At 33.6% G+C, this 18,062-nt stretch overlaps 1 protein-coding gene across 1 annotated transcript in view; it reads right to left on the bottom strand.

The window, feature by feature from the left end:
- Nucleotides 1–18,062, bottom strand: part of LOC106471892 (U3 small nucleolar RNA-associated protein 4 homolog) — a 66,227-nt gene that overhangs the window by 13,951 nt on the left and 34,214 nt on the right. The window contains exons 6-9 of the mRNA XM_022400502.1: nucleotides 13,631–13,701; nucleotides 6,028–6,127; nucleotides 717–877; nucleotides 160–346 (exon numbers count right to left, since the gene is read on the bottom strand). Of these exons, the coding sequence (XP_022256210.1) occupies nucleotides 160–346; nucleotides 717–877; nucleotides 6,028–6,127; nucleotides 13,631–13,701 (519 nt within the window). The remainder of the gene's footprint in view (nucleotides 1–159; nucleotides 347–716; nucleotides 878–6,027; nucleotides 6,128–13,630; nucleotides 13,702–18,062) is intronic.

The raw sequence follows: 18,062 nt of genomic DNA, 5'->3' as shown, positions 1-18,062 counted from the left end.
CGCAACCCGCAGATTGTGAGTCGAGCACCCTAACCACCTGGCCTTTCCTCACTTTTCAGTCCATTTCTTTTAAAATTCCTCGACTTTTTTCAGGTTTGTGGGCCCCCTGTAGATGAATAATTACTTTGTACATGCAACTATAGAAGTCTTTAATCAAACCTTTGGCTATAGGTATGGAGTGACATGTGATAGATTCAGTATGGTGAAGTTCCAGAACTTGTAGAGACCCTTCTTGGGTTGCGACCACCAAAATATCTCCATTTGGACCAAATACTATTCGATGGGCTGGCAGACATATATTGGGCAAAGAATGGATTTTCTTTAAAGATGGAGAATTGGGTTCCTCCTAGAGTAAACCACACAGATCCAATCTAAATATTACTAATTCTCTTGAATCAAACGGACAAGATCATAAACGTTATACAGAAAAATGCATGAATTCAGGACTTAATACAGAAATTAAAGTGTATTTATCAACCAGTATTAAAAATTGGTGTATAAGATATCAAAGCACAAAACTCTTACTATACTGTCTAAAATGTTTTACATAATTACTTTTTTAGTCAAATTTTCACTGAATATAGACAATTTTTTATTATATGCTCAATAACCAATGGATGCTAAAACTTAACAAGGTCATAGATCATGAGTACAGATTAAAAAATTATCAAACCTAAAGTAAAAGTTTCTAGACTTGTTCAGATTTAAATACTTACTAAACATATTCTGAAGAGTCTTAATTGTTCAGTTGTAGAATACGCTAACCATTCAGCAGCCGATGATATCGCAGAGCAAACAAGAATGTCACTTTCTTTTATCTTTATCTCAATTAGTTTCTTCACTTTTGATGATAATGGAAGCACATCCCCATCTTCTCCTAAGATAAAGATACAAATAAGAAAAATATAATATTATAGAATTTTTTTAGAAATAATAATTTTATTGTTCCTGTTCAGAAAGTATGTTTTGAACATAGAAAAAGTATATTTTGGATGATTTAAAAAGTTCATTCACCTATAGTACTTTGTAAATAATTCTTCAAACTCCTAGCATAAGCTCTCACCAAGTCAACGCTGGTTAACTCTATTGTTATGGGTAGCTAGAGGTCAGAGGGCATGTCACCACATTTGTAGACTTACTTTCAAAATTCTAGTATTATACATTAATTAATTTCTTAATTTGAAAGTAAATATAGAAAAAAAATTGGTAAATATCGATTTTTGTGTGTCACATTGGTAAATCATCTTCTCGGTTTGGTCAGATATTGTGTGTCACGTTGGTAAATCATCTTCTTGGTTTGGTCAGATTATATTGTGTGTCACATTGATAAATCATCTTCTCGGTTTGGTCAGATTATATTGTGTGTACATTGGTAAATCATCTTCTAGGTTTGGTCAGATTACATTGTGTGTCACTTTGGTAAATCATCTTCTCGTTTGGTCAGATTATATTGTGTGTCACTTTGGTAAATCATCTTCTCGGTTTGGTCAGATTATATTGTGTGTCACTTTGGTAAATCATCTTCTCGGTTTGGTCAGATTATATTGTGTGTCACTTGGTAAATCATCTTCTCGGTTTGGTCAGATTATATTGTGTGTCACTTTGGTAAATCATCTTCTCGGTTTGGTCAGATTATATTGTGTGTCACATTGGTAAATCATCTTCTCGGTTTGGTCAGATTATATTGTGTGTCTCTTTGGTAAATCATCTTCTCGGTTTGGTCAGATTATATTGTGTGTCACTTTGGTAAATCATCTTCTCAGTTTGGTCAGATTATATTTTATGAAGCCTGCAATACAACATTTGTATTTTCATACGAATTAAAAACTCAAATTTTCAATATTGGCAAATATTTTGTGTAAAAAAGCCTTGTAATGTTTACCAATAACCTGCGAAAATTTGTGAAGATACACATACATTAGTATGAGCTGGGTGGAATCCACACATCCCATGTTTGTAGAATTTTTTGCACAATTTTATGTCATAGAGAAGTCTTGGTTGTTCTAATTAAACTACCAACAACTTTATGATATATAACCTCCATAGTCCTAGCCACATTATTAACACAACCATCAGTGTTATTTAAAATATTAACACTTTGTGTTGTGCTACTTACCCATCAAAGTTGTTTATATTACCATTTCCTGTTGTATTACATATAATTATAGTCCTTCTATTGGATCATCCTGATCTGTAATTACTTACTAGTTTCTCCTGTTACATTATCAGACATTTTGTTTCTTAATTCATGTTAACATTTTCTTAGACCAAAAATGTGTTTCTGATAGTTTCTTACCTCCACTCACATGACATTTCTCGACTTGTATTGACCTTCATATGCACCAATTTTTGCTTACCTCTAGCCTTGATACTCCCACCTATCCTCATGTGAGGTATCTACGTGATAGCATGCAAATAAGCATGCAGCATCTCTCTACCAATAGGAGTGTAACACAACTCTTAGCACAGCTGATTCCTCTATGCAGCACAGTTGAACTTCACTTCGAGATTGAGCAACATAAAAAGACATCAGAAGTGAGGAGGTAAGAAGTGTGAAAAGAGGTAAGAATCTATCGGAAATACATTTTCAGTGTAGGAAAATGTTAATTTCTGATAAGATGTCTTACCTCTTCTCACATAACAGCGACAATCATACACTGATCTGCTGAAGGGACTGGTGTAACATGACCTAGACGAGCCCCGTTCTGAAAGTGCCCAAATGAAGCCCTTGACATGTGTGAATGTAGAATAAGTAAAATAAGTAAAGTAGAAGACCAGACCAGTTCTGAGCTAGGTATATTCTTCACACGTGAAAGTGACTTGTCGCAATAAGGGCAGAAAAATTGGAGGAACCCATAAATTAAATGAAGGGAACCTGCTGTAGAGTGGCTAGGATGCAGCAGACCATAATGGGGAGTTCTACCTCAACCATTGCCAACTGTACCATGATATGAATACCCAGCCCATGGAAGAAAGAGGGTCCTCTACCATTCACATCAGTCACAGGAACTAGAAGGGATAAATATCTTAAGTTCCAAGTACCCACATCATCACATGTACATATCTAGCACAACCAATGCCAGTATCTCCAAAGAAGCAACATTTGTGTGATGGTAGAAAGGTGGACAGTAATGTGGCAGTTCAACTCCAGTCCAGAACCAGGTGGAATTAGGAATGAATCGTCCAGTCTGCAGTAGGAGAAGAGTAACTGGGCCACTCACATGTGAGGAGTTATGTGGCTGGTCCAGCTTCATCAAACACCAGTATCCCCAGGAACCAACATCCAGTGGATGGTAGGAAAGAGGGTGTCCAGCCAGAAGGATGAACTGCACTGTGGCAGAAATCATCCAGTCCATAACCAGGCAGCATCTGGAAAGAACATCAGGTCAGTAGTATGAGGAGTGTATATATATTTTCTTCACTGGTAGAACATCACCGCCCTACTCTCAACTAGTGGAATTGAGCACACTCAAAAAGAAGCCTCCATGGCCTACTACTCCAGCAGTTAGGAGCTGGAAAGTGCTAAGGACTCCCATACTCCTCTGGAAGAAAGGGGGGATGCATTGGAGAGTCACCAACAGGTGACTTTGCAACCTTATATTGAAAAGCAGGCCATTCATGATACAGTCACACCAAGGAGCAGCAGAGATGGGCAGCAATCCTTTTCTGCTTTACTCATGTTAGTCTATAAGTCAATGGTCTGGAGCCAACATATTTATGATGCAAACACTGTGAGAAAAACCTACAAGCAGTTTTGCAGATCATCCCATTTCAATGGTGGGCCCTACTGACATTGAACATACAATGCAGATTTAAGAATATGTATACCTGATCAGGCAATACTCGCCACTGAGTGGGATCTATATATGTGAGAAAAAAAAAAGCATAAAAAAGTACCAACCCACTCATAGAGAGGCCGTGGAGTTCAAGATGGTGATGGGATGTAGAAGGCAACCCGCAGAGCAGGAAATGGCGAGATGATGCAGATAATGTGAGATAAATGTATGAAGAGTGGTCTATATGCCAGAAAAAATTAATATCTTCTAAAGGATGATGGAATCAGGCAGCCAGGGACATGGTAAGATGACAATCATCACGGTTGGGTTGTTTTGAATTTTGCACAAAGCTACATGAGGGCTATCTGTGCTGGTTGTCCCTAGTTTAGCAGTGAAAGACTAGAGGGAAGGCAATTAGTCATCACCACCCACTAGCAACTCCTGAGCTACTCCAATCATCAGGAGAAAAGGAAGAATAAGCCAGATGAATTCAGCTCATATAGGTAATAGGAAAAATATCATGGGAAAGGGAAGGGTTCCAATGAATAAACAAACAGGAACCATGGAAGGGAGCGGAGCAAGCCACATAACAGAGAAGAGCCCATACAGGACATAAAAAGAGATCTGGATTGGAAGGAGGATAAAGGTGAGAAATGGAAGGGAGGGAAATGGGAGTGAAGGCAAATTCATCCTCATGTGCAGCCAAAGTTATAGTTAGGAAAGACCAATCTGGGTATAGGATGACATAGGACTGGTAATATAATATGCAAAAGACATCAACAGGTAACAAATCTCAACCTCAACATCCACATGCCAAGAGGAGGAGGGAAAAGGTCTTTAAGAAGAGATGATTTAAGAAACAGGAAGACATGGGCTGGAATGGAGGGAGAGTGAGGGCTTGGAGGATGACATTGAGGTTCCAATCAGGGAGAGCAGCAGGAAGCAAAGGCAGAGGTAACAAAACAAAAGGGTGAGGACTGGAGAAGTGAAGACATCACAAAATCATGTGAAATGGAAGGTGGCTGACAATGTCACACAAAAACCAGCAATAGTACATACTGACAGCCCCATGTCGAAAAGCCAGGTAAAGAAGGAAGTCGTGTGGGAGAGTAGGATGGGATGGAGAACAACTATGGTGGCAAACATACCACTTATGTTGATAAATTGACATGGAGGAAAAGTGTACTGAATGGAAAACTAGGTAAGAATATGAAGGGATAGTCTGGCAAGAAACCAGACAAATGTCATGCATAAAGATGAAGCGTGGGAAGGGAATGATGTAGCATGCTCGATTGAGGTTGTCTGAAGATGGTGGGTGAAATGGAAAGAGGAATAGGAGGTGTCAGTAGGAGCAGGTGTGGAAACCATGGCTGGACTGGCCAAAGTGGAGCTACCAAGAGGACTCAAGACAGAGTGGCTTGTACAATAGCAAGGACACAATGAAGCCAACAAATGGAAGGATATGCATAAAGTAATGGTCCCCCAATCTGAGGGCATTGACAGCTATAGCCAAAATATGAGAAATAGACCAAAACCTGGGAAGCTTGGCATTCAGGTGGGTAGCATCCAGTTTCAGAGTAGCTCACTGTGAACACAGCCAGCCAAACAGCTGGGGGAGAATCTTGTCAGGGTGCAATAAATGATTGGTGACCAGATTCAGGGCACCTGGTATATGACATGCCATCAAACAACTGTGATGGCTGTGAGCCCAAAATAGGAGGTCCAACATGTGGAAAGATCATATTGGAATTATAAGTTTTTCCTTTAACTAACATACTGGATTCCTTATCCATAGTTCTAGTAAATGCATTAACTTATGTCTCATCTGATCTCCACAATCCAAGTTAACATACCGGTTTCTTCTATTGTGTTATCAAACTTCTAAACTCAAATTGAACTTACCATATTTTGGGTGTAACTTAACCTCCACTTATCAAGTTCTCTTGTGCCACTAAACCTCCATAGCTATAAGAGAGTTATTAGATCCTCCTGTGTCATTTAATATTTCCAGTTGTAAGAAGCTTACCAGGTTTTGTCACTTAACCCCACTACTCTCAATAAAAATAACATTTCATGTTTTATAATTAAAAGATACTTGACTTTTTTTGCTCTTAAAAGCAGTTATGTTAAATATGCATGTGAAAAAGTTTAAAAGGAAATAAAATAAAATATTATACATTATATGCTTTGTCTAACTGTATCCTCAGAGGATTGCATGAGTAATTTAGTTGGATAGTTATAATTAATTTACCATTTTCTCCTGTTGTGTCACCTAGCCTCCAAAGCTCCAGTCTACGTGAATATTGAAGGAGTATGCATCTGGCTGCATGAGCTATATGGGAAAGCTGAGACTAGGAGAAATAAACAAATGAATCAAAATGGTAACAATATAGCATGTCAGCTTCCTGAACATCAAATAAATAATGCTGCATAAATCAGGTTTTATTGTAATATTACATAGGCTTATTAAATAAGCAGCAATTGGTATACTGAACTGACTGGGTTAAGTGTAGTCTCTGCTTAAGAATAAGTAAGCTTTATTTTATATGGAAGCTTTGTTAGTTAGTGGCTTTACTATTAAGTTCCTTAAATTTCATGTTCTTTTACTCGTATCTTCAGCTATTTTGTAGTGGATCCAAAGAAACTTTGTTTCCAACAAGAAGTAAATCTCTAAACTACTTTTGATGTTTTCTGTGGAGAAATCTAGTTTTGGTATAAAAGAAATTGCTACAAATGATACTCTGGGTTCAAAAATTCCTCTTAAAGATAAATGCAGTACGCTCCATGAAGCAGGGTACACAGTTGTTTTTAACACACACAGTAGGTTCGGTAATAGATAGTAAGTTGTAAGACTTGAATATTTAAGAGCTTCATACAATGGTGGTTTTATGAAGTTTTGTGTTCAAATAGTCACAAATTATTTCATAATTCAAATAAATAAGAAAATCACTTTTTAATAAATCTCTTGACATTACCAAATTCATTTATTCTTGAGATTGTATGTGCATGAATTAAGATCTTGATTAAGTTTACAACAAACAACACTGGTATATAGCTTGTGCAGCTGAATTACAAGCCTGGGAATGTCTCTTTACAATAAACTTCTCACGATCTTATGGATGTTCAGTAGTAAATTTAAAACATTAACATTTTCTTATACTGAAAATGCATTTCCGGTAGGTGCTAACCTCTTCTCAACAAACCTATCTCAATTTTCTTTCTGCTCCTAAGCATTGCTAAAATATTTTAATGCTCAGCACACCAGTCTATATATCCCGCACATTTTGAATCACTCTTGAACATGTATATAGCATGTGACCACCTTCCACCAATAGTATTGCACCCCCTATATTGCAACAGCTAGCTCCCTCTAATGATCCCACTCAATCCTTACTTTCAAGAATTGGCAGGATATAAAACGAATAACACTGGCAGTGGGAAGGAAGGGTGAGATTGTGTCTGAGAGAGAGGAGGTAAGTTCCTATCAGAAATACATTTTTTGTGTAAGAAAATGTTAACTTCTGATATTGTCTTATCCATCACACAAACCAGCCTGAAAAACCAGCCAGGTTCTTCAGGTGATAAGCTGCTCTATGAAATGAAAACTGGAAGCAAACTCAATACCCACATTAGGAGAAACAGCAAATCAAGGGACAGTTTCTCTTTTCCAGGGAATACAGCTGGAAGACGTATTTTACATGTCAAAAGGGTACACAGATCTACACTGTCGTTTAGACACTCATTTACACTGCCAGATTACGTGGCTAAGAATGAACCACTGCTAAAGTTAAACTTTTTCATAGTGCATGGATCTTATAACACAAAAACTGTAGTTTAAGTATTTTTTAAAATATTTCCTTTGAAACAAAAGAATTAAAACTTATATAACATAAAAATTCTAATTATAACATACATTATAATGTTAATTTCATTAAGATATATTGATAGTAAAATGGCTAAATTAAAAATTTTGAATGTAATCTGTTCCATACGCAGAACGTAATTTAAAAATGCCTTCAGTAGTAAAAGGGTTAAGAGCAGAAATCATAACTCACCCAACCATAACAGCAGGGAAGATGCATTCTGCACCTGGAATTACAAGGGGGATGTGGAACATTTGTTTAACCACAGGAACAGTGATCCTGCTGCCACTATTACGAAGCAGATGAAGCCCCCAAACTCAACTGTCGGAGCAGAGACAGAAACCTCCTACAACATGAATTAACAAGAAAGGGGCTTCTACTGCACTTAACTGTGGGAACAGGGTAATGTCACCCTGAACCCAATATTATGAGGAGGATCCCATGTAGGCTGGTCTTGTTCCAACCGATAATTGGTCCAACTGGGAATAGGCATCCAGGGGAAAGGAACCCAGCTTTGCTTTCTTCTCACTGAGTGGATAAATGTGTGGTTGTATTGCAAGGTAAATCTGTACTTCACAATCAAGAAGAAGCCTCCTTGGTCCACCATCCCAGTGACTGGGAACTGGTAAAACTCTCATGTTCCACTTGGAGATAAAAGGAGGAAGAAAATACAGTGGGCAGTCCGGTGGAACATTACACTGGAGAGAGAGAGTGCAAAGGGTGTCCATGATTACGTATTTTGAAAAGCAAACCATCCTCAATTTATGTAATCAAAGGGTTGGCAGGGATGAGCAGAAATCCCCTTTTGCTTTACTCATGATAGTCCACCATTGAGTTAAACTTACAAATACCTATAAACACATAATTATCTACCACAAGGCATGTCACTAGTGGTCTTGGAGAACACTCATCTCTACAGTAAGAATTATAGCTCTATCGGTGTAATAGTGGAGGTTTGAGAAAGAGCACACCTGACCAGGCAACACTTGCCACAAAATGGGTTCCTATGTGTTGTGGTAAAAAGAGGGTCTCTGAAAAGAAAACATAAATGAAATGTTGTGGAAAGACATACCCCAGTCAAAGGCAAACAGATGTTTGTAGAATTGCCAGGGGATGGAAACAATATCCACCTGAGAAAGATACAGCCAGATAGTGCAGATAATGAGTAACAAAGGAATAGGAAGTAGTCCCCATTCTGTCACGAACGATTTCTTCTAAAGGATGGCGAAGACAAGCAGTCTAAGGCATGGTGATATAACAAATTTCATGAGAAGAAACACTGTGGAGACAGTGACCTTCCATGAATAAGTCTGAATATGCCAGTCTAAGGAATTGACACACCCAACCAGTTAGTGTGACAGGTGATAGATCATGAGAAACAAAGGGTTCCAGGGAATAAAAGGTAGGGAAAGTGAACCCCAAAAGAAGGCCATATGACACTATAGGTAGCAAACCTGACAGTTCAGTATTAGAATGGGAGTAAAGAAATGAGTGTGAAAACCAAATGGCCTTCCCAGGCCATAGAGGTATTAGGGAGGAATAATAGATAAATATTTGATTGATGAAATCTGCAAGCTAGGAGGAAAAGGAAACGTAATACACCAAATAGCTGATTAACCAGCTGTAAAAAGAAAAAAGGTATAGTGTATGACAGACCAAAATAAGAAGGTGCCAGAAAATATGAATCAAATTTTCTTCTCCTTGATTGTATTCAACCTCAGAAACATCGTCAGGTTGATTGGTTGTTTGTAATTAAGCACAGAGCTACACAATGGGCTTTCTGTGCTCTGCCCACCACGAGTATTGAAACCCAGTTTCTAGCATTGTAAGTCCGCAGACATACCGCTGTGCCACTGGGGGATTTGTCAGGTTGAAAATGAGATGAAATCACAAGACCAGTGCAGGAATGTAACTCCCTGCAAATTAAGGCCTGAACCTCCTCAGCAGATAAAGTCTAACCCAATGCCTGGGTAGTCATACCACAAGTGTTGTCTCCCATAACAGGAATTTCCGTTATCAATAAACAAATGCCTAAACAATTTTAAACAATTGAATGCAAACACAGTAAAAGAAAACTGTTGAAAAAGGTATTGAAATGTTAATGAAGTACAATTGTAAACGGTAGTCACATGTGAAAAACACATGTCTATACAATGCTGTGCCAATTGAGAAAGTGAGGATTGAGCAGGAACATTAGATGGAGCTAACTGTGCCAATATGGGTGTCACAATAGTATTGGTGGAGGGTATTCATACAAAAGTGGTGTGAAATTTGTGGTGTAAATAGACTGGTGCATCGAGTAGTAAAATCTTTTAGCAAAACTTAGGGGGCAGAAAAAATCAAGATAGCTTTGTGTGAGAATGTTAATTTTACTATCAAAATACATCAAGAACTGATGAACGTAATCAGCACTTTCAAGATTGTAGATAATAAAATTTATGACTGAAGAAACATTAGATTGTTTGGAGACAAAATTCATTAACTTGAAAAACACAGAGTTTGAAATACAAAAATAATTTCAATTATTATTAAAAATGAGTTCAGTACCTAACTGTGTTTTTTTTTCCCCCAAGAGATAATTGTATACAAATAATCAATATTGAAACTAGCACAATAAACTTTGCTACAAAACTTTAAATTAGTATTTTCTGATAACATTTTTAGTATATTCTTTCACAAAACCAACAAAAATTTGAAACTACAAGTATCAATGAACATAAATTTCTGTAAGCTATTTATTCAATTTTCTTAAGATGATTATTATAAATTAGTTAAAAGGCTGAAATAATTATATGCTTTGAAATATCATTGTAACTGTTATTCATAATTTCAGTAGACCATGGATATACCATCTGGCAATCCTACCCTTTCACTCAAAAAGTTCTATAACTAACTTGTAAACTATAATGGACTTCTTTTTATTGGGTGTGGGTTTCTAATAAATTAAAAGAGAAAAAAACACTTAACTTTAGTTAAGTATTCATCAACAAGAAAAAAAAAATTAAGTATTATATTGACCAACTAAATAACTTGTTCAAACAACTTGTTTGGATCATAAGTTAATAATAATTTATATATTTTAACAACTTCAAGAGTAGTTTAAACTACAGACACCTTGGCACAATAATGTGAGGAAATAAAACTACAAAGATTAACTTTGTAAGAAGTGGTTAAAAGCCTTTTTGGTGTGAAAGCTCATTATTTATTTGATAATACCCTTATTATACACCAAAGTGCAGAATGTGATGTTTTTAAATTTTTTGAATGAATGTAAAAAATGTAGAGCTAAAACTTCAGAAGGTAAATGTGTCTCTATCTCAATTTTATCACTCTGAACAATATTATAAATTTCAAAGACAACTGTTACATTTTGAAATGTTTAAATTTTTAACTCTTCAATTTTCAAAGGCCTTTGATCTATTTATATTATTAGTTTTCATTTTTTATATCTTCAAAACTATAAATACATAAAATTAGAATATTCTTGTACAATATATAGTTTTTAATCAAATTATCTAATTTAAAAACTGTAGCTTTAACACACTTTTGGACATTATGTTTTATGTTTTTAGTAGTTTCTCTATTTGTTCAAAACCTGGAGAGATTTTTATTAACTATATTAGCATTCAAATAATTGGAATAATTTTAATGTCTTTTAATAATCATAGCTTGGTTCATCAGTTCCTAAATATAAGTAAACAATAACTGTTAGCATTAAAAAGTGAAAATTTTTGTTATAATCAAACTAAACCAGAGAGTACTGTACTTTTGGATAAAGTGGAATATTTGAGTAAAAGTAGAAGAAATTTTAAACAATTGAACTAAATTTGTCAACCCTGATCAAGACCTTACTAACACTAAAGAAACTGAACTGCTAAACTACAATGATAATTTACTAACTCATATATCACATTATGAAATATGAGGGATGTTTTTATGGACCTACTTAAGTTATGTCCATTAAGAACATATAATCTTGTACTAGCATGTTATTGTTTGAAAGACAATATTAATGAACACAACTTGAAGAGTAGTTTTGAACTTTCTAACAAAAATTCAAAATTTAAAGTTCCACCATAAAACTTATTATGTTAGTTTTGATGTTGAGTCTTGGTACACGAGCATCTCTTTGGAAGAAACAGTGGAATTAAGTGTACTTTTAATAATAATTTAAATGGGTTATATATATCCCCAAAATCTGTAATCATAATGTTAATTAATTTTTGCCATCAAGGAATTAGATGTTTTGTTTAATGTTGATCTTTATGATCAAGTTAGTGATGTAGCTAAGTGTTTTACGTTAGCTCCTCCTTTGGTCAGTCTTTTAAACTAATATATTATTATTCACAGGCTCAAACTTCAACTTTACAAGATATATATATATATATATCAATCATGCTTAAGGAAAACTTAATTAAAATCTTAGTCACATTGTACTTATAATACACCAAACACCTATGTATTTCTGTAAAAAATGTGATAATATCAAGAAATTCTGAAGTGAGAATGGTTTTTCTATCTATTGATAAATATAACCATTTCTGACTATTTGATGAAACAATATTTCATAATGCCACCAATGTATAAAGTTTAGAAACATTAAATTATTATAACTTTACTATTTATTGGTTAAAGTATCTTCTAAATTAATAAAACAACTACATATCAAACATTGTACCTGCATATGTAATTAAGATATATTTCTAAACCAGGATGTCATCTACAAGTATTTCTTCAGATACAGACTTTTTCCACTGAAAATATCAAATGTAGTTTACTGATTTATTCTTCCTTCCTGTGAGTAAAGTTATATCAGATCCATTATAAGCTTGCTGTATACTAGTGAAAGAATGTACAAGTACACTGAAGAGGTTGAGCACAACTTGGCTGAGTGTGAAATGGTTGTCCAAATTATTTCAAGATCGTAGCTAAAGTCAATGACTAAACAAAATATCATTATAAAAGAGAATTTATTCAAAGCTAGGTCTAAGTTAACCAAGTCAATTCAACTCATGTTATCAAAACAACGAAAACATTTATGTCAAGTTATTTCTTTATAGGTAAATTATATAAAAACTGATAACAAGTTTTGTTTATGATACTGAAACAATGCATGCAAACAAGCTGGAAAATGTATGAAATGTTTAACTGATTATATAATACTATAACAGTACACAAAACTTCTTTGAGGTATATTTTTCAAAGTGTTCAGAAAATTTGATAATATGAAAGCAAACAATAGATATTAAACTTGGAAGAAAAGTATTTAATTAAAGATAATCACACGGTTATTTACACGAGAGTACGATAAGTGACATTCTGAACATTAATTACCAAGTTCCTGCCTTTCATTTATCTTGAATATTAATTTCAAAAATAATTTCTCTCACTTTTGACAATAGAGACTGAAAATGATATACACTTTTTATTAATGATTTTCTTAACTTTTTAATGGAGAAAGACAAAATTAGGGACTTGTCTAGAACTATACTCTTTGTTCTATTATTGTCTATCTAAACGAAGTTATTTAGGCCAGGAATTATTATAATGAAACAAATTTTGTTTTGTAATTAAATAAACAGAAAATAAATAATATTTTGATGAATAAGATACACTAAACTAGTGAATGAAAAGCATAATGAACTTTGACCTTCTCACAGGGCCTGTCACAAGCAGAAACAAATTACTTTACAAAATATATGGTCAAACATGTGGTGGTTTTTTTCTTTTTTGATCACACTTCATTTCTATATACCTTTACCCTTGAAATTACTGGTAAAAAAAGTTATTTCTACTTTTTCTCAGCTGCAAAGACCAAAATATTTGTAGGTTACTCCAGCTAAATATGTTGTTTTAAAATTTTCCTGTTCTACATTTTAGTCATTCAACTTGTAGATAACACTAGCTTAAGAAATTACGAAAAAATAAAACTAACTAAAACAGAGAATGTTCTGAGATAAAACTTATAATAAAACTTATGTTTATACCTACTTGAAGAAATGGAGGATACTTGAGACATATCTTTGGTGGATATTTACTAAGGACCAGGTATGTATCCACACCTAAAAACCCAAAAATAAAAGCAAAGCTTCATTTGATTAAAAGTATTTCTATTAGTAGTGACAGCTTTATAGTAAAAATATCTTTATTTTGTATGTGAGTTAATAAAATCTGACTGACTTATACACTATAAAGTGGCCACTTATGTCTTAGTAAAAAAGATTACCTAAACAAAATACAGTAGAAAGAAACGTCCTTATAATTTGAGAAGGGACGGTACTTTGCAGCTGACTTTGAAGCTAATACACTTAAATTCTTAACCTCTGCTCATTCTCAGATTCACTAAAGCTGTCAGTTGTACAATGAGATTACATTTAGTTAGAATGTATTGATGGAAGTATTCTTAGGTCTTATTAGAATATGTCCCATTATGTGAGTAGATAGCCACCAACGAGTGGAAACCATGCATTTCCCCAAGGACAAAGATACTTCAATTAGGGAACAATATCCTTAAAATGGAATACGTTTATTTTTCTAAAACTAGTTTTGAGACACACACAGTTTGTATTTGTTAAAATACTCTAATTAAGGGAGTCATTAATGTAACTTACTAAGTGCTATATGTACAGTGTTTTTAGTTGCTTTTTACTCACTGTAGTCACCAAACATGCTCACCCTTTTAGCCATTGAGTGCTGTGCTCACCATCAATATCAAAATGCCAGTTTTTAGCTTTATGAGCTGCCAGACTTACTGGGCTTCATACTTGAGTGCTGTACTCACCATGAATATCAAAATCCAGTTTTTAATGTTATGAGCTGCCAGACTTACTGCTGTTCCACTGAAGGTTGATTGGGTTTTATATTTATTTTTAATTTTGAAAATGTTTGTTTTGTATAAGTTAAAACTATCAGAACAGGTTTTTCTTTGGGAACAGTAAACTTTCATTTTGTAGCTTTGTTCTTGCATCATTGAAAGTCAGTATGGTAACAGATTTAATAATTTACAGTTACACTTTGTTACTGGAAGAACGTTTTATATAACTTAACGAGTTCAATTAACAGTATTGTTGACAGGATTATTTGTGATCTACAAAACCAAGAATCACTTCTAAAATTCTATTGAAGAGGTATCTCTCCAGTTTTGTTTCTTTATTGTAAGTTTGTATATTTCTTATATCTCTAATAACATAGATCTAGGTTTAGTGAAGTTATAGTTTTAAATGAACAGAAATTACATTTTATGTGTAGAAGATTAACTTATTATCAGGTTGATTAGGCTAACTTGGAAACTGAACTTGCAACTGATAGTTGCTTGTTGGTTTCAGACGTTTTTATTACAGATGGTATGTTGACGACATATTTTATACTTATCAGTCACAATAACATATTTTAAAAATGATAAATATAAAATTTGGTAATAAACAAGAATCTAAGTTCCTTTCCTAGATATGATGTTATAATTAAATAGTTGAGTGTTGTAAATTGGCATTCTCTGGGTTGTATGCTTTTTATCTTTCTTCAACTGGAAGAGGTATCTCTCCAGTTTTGTTTCATTATTGAAGAGGTATCTCTCCAGTTTTGTTTCATTATTGAAAAGGTCTCTCCAGTTTTGTTTCAATTTACATAAAAACATGTATATAATGCAGGAATCATACAGGATATAATGCAAGAATCATACAGGATATAATGCAGGAATCATACAGGATATAATGCAGGTATTATACAGGATATAATGCAGGTATTATACAGGATATAATGCAGGAATCATACAGGATATAATGCAGGAATATAATGACAGGAATCATACATGATATAATGCAGGAATCATACATGATATAATGCAGGAATCATACAGGATATAATGCAGGAATCATACATGATATAATGCAGGAATCATACAGGATATAATGCAGGAATTATACATGATATAATGCAGGAATCATACAGGATATAATGCAGGAATCATACATGATATAATGCAGGAATCATACATGATATGCATAAAATCCATAAATCAAATTTTCTTATATGACCAGCAATGCTAAGTAATATTTTCTTTCTTCTAACATCGCAAATAGTTTTGTTAAACACATAATGTTCAAAATTGAGGGGAAAAAAAAAGACAATTGTAAGTTTTACAAATACTTGTGAAATGTACAATTATCTGTGTTTTTTACCTCAGTTCTGTACTTATGGAGTTTCACCAAGTACTGATAATTTAAAGTATTAACTACATATTATTCAAGTTGATGTATCTCACAGTAAGGAATCATATTTTATATTTCATGGATTCATTTACTATCAAATTGATGGGATTAGCATGGTAGTTAAATATATAACTGTTGTGGCTAACTTATTTAAAGATTTCTAGAATTAATAACAATTAGAAAGTTGTTCACTTTATTACAGTTGGTATACTAATGACACTTTTACCAATTCTAAGTCTTCCAAATATAATTGTTTCTGGATAATCTGGTATTTAATCAACAGCATCATTCTCCAGATGGGTCATGGTTCAAAGGCCATGTCATTGCTTTTGTTGACTCATATTCAAAATTTTATTGAACTACGATTTCATGAATTTATGCCAGTAAGTTTGATATCAAACTGTTGATTATAATTCAAATGTTAGTATTATACATTATTTAATTTCTTAATTTGATAGTAAATATTTAAAAACAGTTAAACATCAACTTATGTGTCATTTGATATGTTGAATGCAGCACTGGTTCAAATAAGATGTTTGTGATGTCAAAATACTAAGTCTATAGTTTTGTACGAATTAGGAACTCAAACTACCTATATTGACAAGCTAGAATATAAAATAAGAACCTTGTGTCTTTTCTGTTTGCTGAGATATCACTCATGTAATAAATAAAACACAGTGGCCCCGCTCACCTGTATAAATTTTTGGAAACGGTCCCTTATATTTATACTTACTTCAATATATAAGGTGTGAATAACCATTCAAAAACTCAGAATGTCCCCCTAGTGGCTTTCTCAGCCATTTTCATGTGTTAAGACATCATTTCTTTCCTTCAAACCAAGATTTCAAGAAGGTAGGTTGTGCTTGGTTTGCTCAAAATGTCATATTTTTTAGACCCAAATACAGCTTAGTTACTAAATTTGTTAAATGATAGTGGAATTCTATGGTATTGATGTAGTAATTTATGTTTTTTGGATATTTAACTGTATATATATAAAACTTTTTAAAAAGTTAATTTCATATCCTCCACATGCAAAATTTTAAAAGGCTTAGTAACCTATGTCAAGCAGCAACTGAGTACTAAGGTCATAACTAGAAGAGATAATTGTTTGCTTTACTTTTTTAGTTACTGTTCTATATTTTAAGAAAAATAAGTTTAAGAACTTATTTCTAAATAGTGTTACGTCTCGGTTCGTTAGTTAATTTTCCTTAAATTCATTCCAACGAAACTTTAGCGACACAAGTCCTTTCTTAAATAAAACTGGTTTATTCTTTCTGAATATAACTTTACCGATACACTTAATTTCAACAGTCACGCTATAATTCTCAACGAACGTCTCACATGCTCGACTTCAACAATACTCCGTTCAATTACACACTCTGACTGCAGTTCAATTACTCATTACACTGTTGTCCCGTCACGTTGTGAACGTCTTATATATACAAGACTAACACATATCTAGTAAATGCTAGGGCATTCTTGAAGGAACAGGATATTTCTAGAAAGGGGTGGCATGATACTAGTCACGTGACCTCGCTGATGCAACAATAGCAATAATCTATATACACATATAATGAATAATAATTGAAATGTGACTGTATTTTATAAAATACTAGTCCACTAAAACACAGCCAAGACAGAGCACTTTTATAATATTTGATACAGTAACATGAGAGCACGTGCGTCACATCATTGTAACTTCTGTATTGTTAGCCAAGCACGGCTGAAAGGTCAATATAGTAAAAATAATAAATATATATATATAAATGTATAATGTTATGAGATTTAAGCTATTTAGTCTAAACATTCATGTTTTCATGTTATAATTTGTTGTCATTCTAGAACGAAAAAGGCATAATTTATATTTATTTCCTAATTCTTATGGTGTTTACAAAATTGGTCAAATCTACTGAACCCATACAGAAATTCATTATTGAAAATAACAGATAAAATATAAAGTTTTTTCTTAACAAACATTTGATAACTATCTGGACATTATAAAGATTTCAAATGTGAAATTTGAAAATGTTCTGATGCATAAAAGTATTTTTAATCTTAAAATGAAAATCACTTTGCATGTTGGATAGGCAACATGCGAAAAAAAAAAGGCATAAGAAAAACGTTGCTTAACAGACCTTAAGATTTAATAAAAAAAATTGATATTTTGCATATGAAACTAATGTTTACTGATAATCTCTCTAAATTTCGTTAACATG

This window comes from Limulus polyphemus, unplaced genomic scaffold (genome assembly GCF_000517525.1).
Source record: "Limulus polyphemus unplaced genomic scaffold, Limulus_polyphemus-2.1.2 Scaffold4945, whole genome shotgun sequence".
Taxonomy (NCBI): Eukaryota; Metazoa; Arthropoda; class Merostomata; order Xiphosura; family Limulidae; genus Limulus; species Limulus polyphemus.
Note: the sequence above shows the minus strand (reverse complement) of the source record. Positions and strands in the feature narration are given on the sequence as shown.